This window comes from Pagrus major, chromosome 13, assembly GCF_040436345.1.
Source record: "Pagrus major chromosome 13, Pma_NU_1.0".
In the NCBI taxonomy this organism is placed as follows: Eukaryota; Metazoa; Chordata; class Actinopteri; order Spariformes; family Sparidae; genus Pagrus; species Pagrus major.
Window position 1 is genome coordinate 7,620,500 of NC_133227.1, and position 11,821 is coordinate 7,632,320.

Consider the following 11,821-nt stretch of genomic DNA (forward strand, 5'->3'; position numbering starts at 1 on the left):
ATAGGGGGGGATCAAATCTGCCATTTGTCTTCTATTGTCTGAATGTAGACTAGGACAACATTTTTGCATATAATGTGCTCAGTTGAAATCCTAACTTAGATGCAAACCAGAGCTTTTGTGCAACGTTCACATTCTCAGTTTTGCTTGTAAGTTGCACACATTATACTTTGAAGTTGAGAGAAGTTCTATGGCTTTTCAGCACGCTTACTCTTGATACTGACCTCTGAAAATTTCCAAAAAGAGAGCAATCAGACCTTACATTAATATATTTACTGACCTAAAGGCCCAAATGTCACAGAAAGGGACCAAAAAAGTACATTCTCCACAAAAGCCTTCACTGAATAAGCTTAGCTTCATACTGTTTATTTGACACCAGCTCAGCAATGATCTCACATTCTTGTCAAACGTGCTGCCATCCTCATTTGGTATTGCACTGTTTTATGTGATCCTGTTAAGTGCTTTTTATTGGCAAGAACATAGAGATTTAAACCATGAACCTCAGGACATTGTGGCCCTTTTGTCTCATTAAGGGTAAATGTATAACATGATTTTAACAAGCCTTGATTGCATTGTTGAGTCAGGAGTTAAAGTTCAGGGCCAGTGTGGAAAATAGAGAACAGAACAAGGTGGTCAGGAAACAAAGGCACGTTTATGCAAAGATATTCACAAAAGGGAGTGGAGTGTTACACTGAGGTGCGTCACAGTGTGAAACAGTAACAAGTTTTAGGATGATTTCAAGGTCATATTTCGAAATTCACAGAACCTCGTGCCATATTCTACAGCAGTGGGATCAATGCTACATTTGCTTAGATTTTAAAGGACATTCTGGGAAATGTGACAATTCTTTCCTTATTGCCAAGAGTCAGCTGAGAAGACTCTCACGTCTGTACAGTAAATATGAAGGGAACAGCTAGCCTGGCTCTGCCACAAGATAACAAATCTACTACCTAGCCAGCCCCTTTAAAGCTCACTAACTGACATGCTATCTTGTTAATTAAATCTGTACAAAACCAACACTCTGTAGTTTTAAGGGTAAGCTAGCTGTTTTGCTTTAATTCCAGTCTTTGTGCTAAGCTAAGCTCACCACATGCAGTTTGTGAAATAGTGACGAAATGTAATCTATAGCAGTGTTTCTCAAACTTTTTACATCCTGTACCACCTCAATATATATAAGGCTATCCAAGTACCACCATTATGACCAACCTTAAAATACAAGAGCGTAAGCCTAGACTTCTCTATTCAGCTTACTATCTTGGTTGTTGTTAGCTGCTAATGTTAGCAGGTGCTGTGGATGCTTCGATGACGCTGCTTACATAGCCACCAGCACTTGTGCTCGGTTCTCTATCGTCAATTTCGGTTTCAACAGGTCCGCTTGAAATATTTTCCTTCTGCCTCCTCCCATTTGGAGTTTTGGAACCTTTCATTTTACCTCCACTGACTATCTTTCCATCACAGTTTGAATATGTGATGTGACTGAACGTGACACCATAGCAGGCTGAATCAAAAAATTTTACAGGAAAGACTAAACTTACTGTAAATCAGAGTAGTATTTTAATTCAAACTTCTGCAATATTTTGATGTTTTTAATCAAACTTCTTTGATTTGCGGGATTCTTCTGTGCTCACGTACCACCAGTGGTACACATACCACAGTTTGAGAATATTGGATCTGTAGGATTAGTGTTCATGGGCGCGATTTGTCCTTTGTCCTATTACAGCAGAGTTTTAAAATGGAAAATTCATGTCCATGTTCACAAATCCTTAAGATTTTGTTTTATCAGTATTTCAGGACTACATTTTTAGGAACACATAACCGAAATGACGATCTTTCCCTAACCTTAAACAAAGTACTTTTGTTGCTTAAACATAACCACAGACTGGATGTAAACCCTGAATTCTGGTGTCCTGGACATTGTACACCACCATCCACCCTGACCACCTCCCTGAGACTCCAGCGTGGTTCATAAATATGTTTCATTTTGTCAAAGGAACGTAGCACAGACCTGAGAGATAGTCCTATATTTTGTGACAACTTAAAACTCTTGTTTCCCAAAATGTCAAACCATTAAAAAATGATGTCAAATATGATAAAATTAAAAACTAGACTATGTTAATGGGTAATGGCAGTCTTCTGCACATACAACACAGTGGTGATGTCTTCGTGGCTTCTCTCATTTGGTTATTTTTTTGCAGCACTGTAAAAAGAGGAAAAAGGCATTAGAAGGTTTGGATTGTAGTGTGTCAGGGTCAGTCTTGTGTTGTTTTGTGTGTTACCTTTGCAATCATCTTCCAACGTGAAGCAAAGGCAAGAATGATAGTAAGGCACACCACCACCAGCCCTGCTATCATGGGCATCAGTGGGAACTTCATGGTCTTTTCTACAGACGTGGAGAAAGAAGATGATCAAACCTCTTTTTCTTCCTTCAAATCACTGATTGATTCATCATGTATGGATTAAGCAATAGCATTAAAATGTCAAATAAGAAGATTCAACACACTGATGTGGCTTCAGAAGACTGATTGTGTGAACTGACCTGTTAGTGTGACAGAGAAGGTCTTGGTGTGTTGTCCGTATTTGTTAGAGTAGGCTGAACACTCATATGTGCCTTCATGCAGGCTTTTCTCCACCTTGTTGGCCATTATCTGGATTTTAAAGCCATCATTGGTCACCGTAAAGCCTCCTGCTGCTAGGTCTATTTCATCCCCATTTAATGTCCAAGACGTGTTTGTGACTGGTGGATTGGCCTCGACATCACACTGCAGGAGCAGGTCTGACTCTTCTTCTACTGTAACCTCCTCGGACCCACTGATCTGTGGGGGGTCTGAAGGGGAACATCACAGAGGACATATTAAAGCTTGGGTTGGTATTATATGTTACTCTGCCCAGATAGCACACATACGTCTGGCAGATGTTGGCCCAATGAATAGAAGTTGCGTTGGCAAGTTTGCAGTTTGCTGATTGGGAAGACATTGGCAAGATGTCTACATTTGGTGGACGTCTTACCAATTAGGAAACGCTCCACATACTTCATCTTGCCAATGTAATGTAAATGTCTACAAGATGTATGTGTGCTAATGGGGTAGAAGCAATCAGAAAATCAAAAGCTCCGACAAATAAAAGAAGAAAATCTAGTAACTGTTGCTGTTTCTTGCAAAGATATTAACAAAAGGGAGGGGAGTGTTGCGTTGAGGTCCATCACTTTCAGTATTTATATATATTTATGTATATATTAGTCTTAAAAGCTAAGAGAGTGTGTTCAACGTAGGGAACTAGCTGCTAATACATCTTCCTGCTAGCCAGCGTGAGCTACAGAGGGAACACGGCAGACATTTCTCTGTGTAGCACTATGCTATACTTGTGATCACTTGGTTTGGTTTTGTGCCCCAGTTTAAAACACACAGTAATGATGTTGATTAAGCTTCTCAGTCATCCAGTCATCCAACCATCATGCTATATCGTAGGCAACTTTCAGTTTCTTGAAGACGTGTCACCTCTCATCCAAGAGGCTTCTTCAGTTCTAACTAACTGGAGGGGAGTTGCAGGCATTTAAACTCTGTGTGGGAGTGTCCTTACAGAAACTCACGAGGATCTTCAATAAACCTTTTCACCGGTTCACTTCAAACCTACCAACACGCTGAGGCAGAAACTTGTCCATCCTAAGGTTAAAACACCCAGGCATAAGCAGAGTAATGTAATTTATGCTGTTCAATTCAGCCAGGACTGCACAGGTTTGTTGTCAAACTGGAACAATCGTCTTTGAGCAGAGGAGGTGGCCTATGACATTACTTATCACCCACCTACAATGCTGTACTGAGTTCCCTCCCCAGACAGCTTAACAAGCATTCACACCTGGGCTCACCTAGCCTTAACAACCCACATGAAGGCCGGTTGGGTCAACGACCCACAAGTGGCTCTAAAGACTCTGAAACTCAGAGCTCACACGTGTCCTTAACGACTCTGTAAGGTCACATCACCACAGAGTTTAAAAGCCTGCAACTCCCCTCCAGTTAGTTAGAACGGAAGAAGCCTCTTGGATGAGAGGTGAAACGTCTTCAAGACACTGAAACATGTCCAGTCGCCTATGATACAGCACTTAGAACACAGTAATGATCTACCTCACATCCTGGTTGTTTACTGTTATTTTTAATCCATCGACAAGGATAAACGATCACTAGTAAGACCAGAATGCCTGTAGCATAACACATAGCAGCTTCTCCTTTTGGCAAACTGATGGGAGGTTGGTAAAAGTTCACAACAAATATTATACCCATTATACACCAGCATGTTGTTACCGTTACGTTAGCATTTGGCTCAAAGAACTGCCGCAGAGAAACATAGCCTCAGAATGCTGCTAGAGTAGCTTTAGACTCTTCTTGTCCTTTTTTCTTTTTCAACGGCAGCTGTTAATTAGACATACTACAAGGGATTTTTAATTGGCTGTGAAACAGTCTTAATTAAATAGACCTACTGATCCCTCTGGTTCTGACTTTTCCCCAGGTTGTGTAAATCATAAAATGAAAACTATTTTTTATGGCAGAGGGCTGAGGTTTAATTGAGGAGTCTCACAGTCTGAAGAGAGAAGCTGCCCTCTAGTCTGGTGGTATGGTATGTCACTAAAACAAAGTTTACCGTGTTTCACCATTGTCATCCCACAGGGGCCACCAGAATTAACAAAAAAATGGAAGTTGCGGCTGTGCTAACATCAACATGCTAACATGCTAATTGAAATCTTGACCTCACGGTGGCACTAGAATTATTCTGATATTTGTTTTGAAGGGACTCACATGTGACATTCAGGATGATTGAGGCACTAACTGTGGCGTTTTTGCTCAGGTGGCAGGTGAAATTGGCACCATTGTCGGCATAGAGGACGGGCGTAACACACACGCTGCTGCGACCCTCTTTATTTCCTTCCTTCAGACCGACAAGAGCACCATTCCTCAGCCAGACCAGCTCTTCATCGGTCTGAGGCTCACGGCTGCTGTCAGGCTGACAAACCAGAGACACAACCTTCTCCAGCTCTGTCTGTATAACACCATCGCTGTTGAATCCTGGAGTAGAGTGGATCTGAACACCTAAGAAAAGAAAAGGGGAAAGAAGTTGAAACTTTAAGGGATGCCTGCAACTGCGGTGGTGAGAAAAATTAAAAAAGAAGTAAGCCAGTTAAAGAGGTCATATTATGCTACATTTCAGGTTCATACTTTTATTTGGGGTCCTAGTAGAATAGATTTACATACTTTAATTTTCAAAAAACACATTATTGTTCTCATATGGTGCATTGTTGCAGCATCCCTTTAACACTGTGTCTTGAATGCTCCGTTTTAGCTACAGCTACAGCTGGTAACCATGGCTGCAGTAAAGCTGTATATATTTTATAATATATATATAAATATAAATATTTATATAATGCCTGTTACACAGTGATGCACATAAGTTATGGAAGTAAAGGCTCGACTCCAAACCAGGCTTTTAAGGCAGTGCAGGAGCAGTGTTTTCTGTGGGAGAGAGTAGCTCCCTTTGGCATGGACTTTGGGCTTTTTCACTTTGCAGACTTTTTACATGCACAAAAATGCTTCATAACACAATAAAGGAAAGGCAATAATGTGACCTCTCTAAATTCTTGGTGGGTGTGCTTACCTAATGCCTGGGTTGCACAGAACAGGAGCAAATAGAGGAGGGGAAGTCCGAACATCAACTTCATTTTACTCTTCCTTGGATAAACCTGAAGGTAGGGAAAGATCATTGGAAAGAGCGTTCGTACAAAGTTTGAAATCTAAATTAATCAAAACTTCAGCACTTTTCAACAGAGAGCAAAAGATGAAATAAGCATAATTATACATGTACTGAAATATAATGTAATTATTACAACACATTTCAATATATGGAAGAAGTCAACATATATTTGACAATACATTGGCATTTAGCTTGAAGAGTATATTATATATAATAGAATGAACATACATTTTTATAATACATTGGTAATATATACTGGTACTGTATGTTTAGAAGTCTATTTTTTTAAATCTATTTTTGCATAGGTAGATTACCAGACAATATATATTTTATTCAATATATGAAAAATGACAATAATTGGTATATTGTTCTATAAATAGTGAATATTCTAAACGATATGCTCAGTAATTGCAAGTACTTCCTTAAATATAGATTTAAATACATATGAAGATGACACTAATCTCAAACATAAGCCTGTGTCAACGCTTCATATCAGTGTAAAATGTAATTACATGGTGATAATATTGACATAACGCTAATTGACACAAATAATGAAACAAAACTTGAATCTACATTTGGAGAAAACACTGGCCTGTTATTTCCGTTGCATAAGGGTGAAGCTGTACTAGCAGAGGTGTTGCAGTGACAGTGACAGATAATTGTTTGCATGATCTAAATCCCATTTATATGCATTTTCTCTATGGCCCTCTGTTTCCTTTCTTGATGCTGTTTATGTATTATGTAAAGCTTTTTGAATTGCCTCGTTGTTGAAAAGGTGCAATACAAATAAACTGGCCTTATCTAATACTCTCAGTTGTTTTCCTCAATCGTGAGAAGCTACCAATCATCTCTGACGCAAACACATTAATCATTTTTTGTTTTTACCCTTTGTATAAACTTGCAACTTCCTTATACTCTTTCAGTTGATTGACATTTCTTTGTGAGCCAAACCTTTCTCCTTCAGGCCTTAAACAATTAAATTGTTCAACAGGTTTAGAGGTCAAAGACACAAACTATAACAGGCTGCCTTTCCTCTGCTGTATGAAGAATAACCACAAGTCAAATCACAATACATGAGGTAACAAAATGATTGCATCATCTCAAATTTTGTGCACGACTGATCAAGATGATAATCGATTGTTTTTAAGCATCGGTTTCGGATGAAAATGCTGTGTGCATGATTTTTATAATCATATGTCAGTTGCCATTTAAGAATATCTGGAATATTATAATAGAAGAAAATGTCAGTGTTTGCATAAGTTTCCTCTTTGTATTCTGCCGTTAAGGCACAAGGTGTTTTGGACCTTTACAAAAATCTGGTCTCTAACCTCAATATTGTGTCCAAGAAAGAAATGTGGGGACAGTCTGTACTTTCTGGCACTTATTACTTGAAGTTAATCTTACACTGCAGTACCATTGTTACCAACCAATATCCACTGAAAAAACGATACCTATGAAATACACTAAAATGTATTTTATCAAATATATTATAGCTCATACAGCTGTGTACTCCTGAGATGACTAAGAGGTACTTACCTGACAATGATAATTTCTTTGTATTCCTTCTTTATGAGATGTTCCCAGTGTGAAAATGAGAGCGTGGACTGTTCAGACCTGAACAGCACACTTTTATAATCCCCTCACAGTTTCTAAATCAGTTTCTCATCATTGCCTGTTCCTGTCAACACCCTTTCAGTCATGCCACCTGTTTTTTTTCTCTCCTTTTTATTGGTGCGTACTTGAAATGTGCAATCACAAGGAAACTTTTTATTGGCTGTAGTCATCACAATGGTACTAAAACGTGTTGGGCGTGGATGCAGGGATTAAAATACACATTTTATAGGTTTCCTTTTAATGTTTAAAGGTTTTTGAAGCCCGATGACGATGCAATTTGCTATATTTTTGACAATAAAGGCCTATATATATGTTGATGAAGCAAGCAGTTAATCTTAAAACTGACAAAATGTAAATGTAAATTTTTGTAAAAACCTTAATTTAATCTATTTTTTTGATAAGATTAAACTGGACAATTCACATGATCTATATTTCATGATGTCCTGCTGTGAGAAGAGAACGTGTTCAAACTATTTTGATGTTCCTGAATAAAAAGACAGGAATGTGGGGAAATAGTTTCTGGGATTGTTTCCTTGTGCACTCTCTCACCCTTTCTTCCTGTTAATGTCAGATGATTGACAGTAAGCAGAGACCAATGTAATGTGTGTATTCATATAAAAACAAGTAATAAACCGCATCTTTATCAATACTGATAACAAAGCTGCCAAATACACAGTGTTGTCACATACGAGTGAGCCCTCTGACATGTCCATGTGTCCTTGAGGTTCTCCTCAAAATGCTTCTATATCATGCTTTTTTACACTTCTACTATTTATCTATAGTTCCGTAGCATATAAGGTTGTTACAGAAAGATTAGTTTACAAGGTATAATAGATTATAAGAGATTGAACTACCCGACAACACATAAAGTTGTTGAAAATAGCTTATAGAAGATTATGACGCTGTTCTGCCCAACAAAGCCAACTTTGTATACACAAAAAATTGAGTTCTGACAAAAATCTGACTTTTTAATCCGTTTTACCAAAAATATCAAATCATCATGCCACTGAAATGCTCAACTGTTTTGAAAAAGATCACAAAATGAAATATAACCCAACTACACTCTTTTGGCCACTGGGGAGCAGCAGAAACAAGTTGGCGATCATCACCTCTCAAGTTGATGTTACTGAACTGAACAAACAGGTGCTTATTTACAAATCCTGCAGTAGCGGTGCAACATTATCATTCATTCCCTCATCTGGTGAATGTAATCACAATATTCTCTCTGTTTTATTGTTTTTCAGTCTCCCCTCAGTCCTAATGGAAATATCAGCAGATCAAGAAATGGCTGATATTTTGACTCTCTTGATGTAGTGGCATGTGTTGATTCTCAGTGGTATGTCACTGGTGGTTTTGACATATGACTGACAGATATCACCTCTCACCAGCATATACAGGTTTGTTTTAACAAATGCCACTGTTTATCATAATATGCTGATGCTGTGTGTGATGCTGTGCCCTTTTATAAAACAGAGGGCAGTACCTAAATGTCTTTTATTTCAAGTTTGTGACAGTTCAATTAAGGTTTTACAACTGATCTGCTGTGTGGTTTAGCGAACAGCCTTCAAACTTTAAAGTGAAAAATCATTTCCCAGTTGTTGGCGCCACTGTTGCAAAGACATTGTTCGCAACATGGCAACCACTAGCAGCCAGGCTACTGTCCAAAGGGAAAAAACAACTTAATTATCCCAAAGTGACCAAGAAACCCTGACGATCTTTGTGGCAGACGAGCTTCATTTGTGCTGTAATTCGTCCTACCGTCCTTCATTTTTGCATGAAAAATCGAGGTAGCTTAATCATGTTGATGGTACAGAGTCTTGTAATAGGGTGAATGGTGTCTCTGTCTCAGCCACTCTGCCCCCTCTCACTTGTTTCTGCACCATGTAACTTCAGTGAGAGGGTAGGATCATGGCACAAAATGCCAATTTCTAGATAATGTTGTTTTAAATAAAGGTTTTGGTGTGGTGTGGGTGATCATCCAGTCAGATGATGATACTGTTATAGCAGCAGGAGATGTGTAATGCAGTTTTAAAAAAACCAAAGGTGGTTTAAAAAGTAAGCTGGCAGAGTGAAGTAGATAGATGTAGAGGGGGGGCACATGCTCTTCAGGAAGTGGACACATATGTGTGTGTGTGTGTGTGTGTGTGTGTGTGTGTGTGTGTGTGTGTGTGTGTGTGTGTGTGTCACCCACTAGAGAGAGGCATTGACCAACTGAAAGAGGTTTCTTCATGCTGCAAGTAGTTAATGAGGCTGAAACATTATGACAGTAAACCGTATTACAATGACGATTAGAGTTATTTGTTATCTGCTGTGTGTTGTTTGTGCACTTTTAACAGTTTCATCTCATTTTCATTTCTTAAGTTTTACGTTATTCCAAAAATGTTGCTGGCAAAAAACCAACTGGGCTTTGTTCACAACACGTGAACATGTTGTGCTAAAACACTGATAACAAGTGCACTCGCAAACTGCCACCTAAATGTATGAACATTACAATAAAGATAAGATTGATCACTTTATCATTATTGCTCTCACTACTTTTATATTATTGATTCCCCTCTGCTCTCTCTCAGCTGAGTGCACATTTTGAACTTCTGTATCTGCTGTAGAAAGTGCCAGTTGTATTCGACATGCCTCCCTCAAACTTCCAACTTCTTTATATATTTGCAGTTGATAAAGTGAATTTAAATGCATCAGAAGTTTTGGACTTTTTTTACAATCAGTACATAAAATCCTGTCTATGGCAGTGTCTTATACCTGCTCTTTAAAAAACATCCTTACGTGTGCGGTCAGACCAAAGATCGAAGGTTAGCAGCAATTGCAACATGAGCAGCTGTGGGAAAATTGGCTCTTCGTGTGATGTTGCACAATTGACTAACAAGTAACCTACTATAGACTCCTGAAACACTGACTTAAAGTAAATCAATCACATGCAAATTTCCTTCTAACTCTAATTAAGTTCAATTCAAAACTAAAAATATAATGAAAGTTTTTCTATCATCTTGAGTCAATGTGTATAAATTCAATAACTAGATGTGTGATTTATTACAGGAGTCAGAATAACCAGTATGAAATGTATTACTTTGATGTATAACGTTTGAATAATAAACGCTTGAAAAACACATTGTTTAATGTAGAATTTCCCCTTAATATGATATGTAATAACTGAACAATCACACAGAAGTTTATTAAGATCTGCATTAATTTAATTCAGACTAATCCAATTTATTTACTAACACTGACTCAGCATGATAGAAAAACTTTGCATCAAATGTGACCCTTTACATTAAACTTATGTAATAGAATTAGATGGAAAATGTACTTCATTAAAATACTTAAATGAACATTTCACCCAAATTGATTTGAAAAGCTATTTATACCCTTGGCAATCCTTACCTCATCTTGGGATCTCGGGGCTTCCAGAGATGTGGATTACACTTGTACGTTCCTTTTTTTCTTTTTTCCCCCCAGTTATCTTTTACATTTAAAAACAAGTCCCCATCTATGTCAGGTGTTTAGGAGGGTGCTGCAATGCTGTTTTGCTGTGAAGCTCCAGAAATGTTTGTATGTATGAAACTTCACCTGACTTATCATCGACATGAGGGCGAGTAGATAATGATTGAATTTTCATTTTTGGCTTAACTGTCCCTTTAACACCTGTGCTCGTGACCTCTTTTTTTGGTAAAATTTAAGATCTGTTTACAGACTTTGCCACAGAAGTTCCCTGATAGTAAATTCGGCCATACTGTTAATACAAATTATATTAACTGTATGTGCAGATCCTGCAACTCTTTTCTGAGAAGTTAAAGATAAATATCATTGATTTAATCAATAGAGTGGCTCAGTCACAGTTATTCATTAACATTTAAGCTGAAGATACCTGTAGTTGCTGGTGAATAAATGTTTAAGTTGCAAAACTCCTTCGGGGAAAACTTGATGAGTGTGCTCGTGTGACTATGTTTGTTTATGTGACAAGTACATGAGGAGGGGGAGACACGGGGGGATAAAGTCAGTGGTCGAAGTGCACTCAGAGGCAGATAAGATCAGTGTAACACATACAAACACAAACAGCATGGCTGCCCTGTAAGTAATTAATCAAAGCCTGCAGAGTTTATGCCATCAGAGCTCTTTGTTTGCACCGTGCAAACAGGCATTCCTCATCAGATTACTACTGAGCCCCGTAAGACCACTCATACACACTCACACACCAAAATATGTTAATGAAACATGTCCACAAAGCACTCACTCACTGTATACAGCGCAAATACTCAGACTCACTATATTTCCTCCTTTATCAGCCCTGCTTTGACAGTGTATCCATGAATAAACTCTTTTTTTTCCATTTCCACCCCCTCTGTTTTTTCTTCCTCTCTCCTTTACTCACTCCCTCACCTCCTGCCTCCTCTGGACCATATTATTTAATCAATAACTTTGAAGAAGTGCATGTGCTGTATTCCTGAACTCAGACTGCCCCTCT

General features: G+C 38.4%; 1 protein-coding gene across 1 annotated transcript; it reads right to left on the minus strand.

Annotated features, from left to right (window-relative positions):
• Positions 1-342: 342 nt before the first annotated feature.
• tmigd1 (transmembrane and immunoglobulin domain containing 1) lies at positions 343-10,878 on the minus strand. The gene is made up of 6 exons (XM_073478867.1): positions 10,741-10,878; positions 5,638-5,722; positions 4,785-5,075; positions 2,534-2,821; positions 2,274-2,377; positions 343-2,194 (listed from the first exon to the last, which is right to left on the minus strand). The coding sequence occupies exons 2-6, from the start codon at positions 5,699-5,701 to the stop codon at positions 2,171-2,173; spliced, it is 771 nt and encodes a 256-aa protein (XP_073334968.1). The 5' UTR covers positions 5,702-5,722; positions 10,741-10,878; the 3' UTR covers positions 343-2,170.
• Between the last annotated feature and the right edge of the window lie 943 nt (positions 10,879-11,821).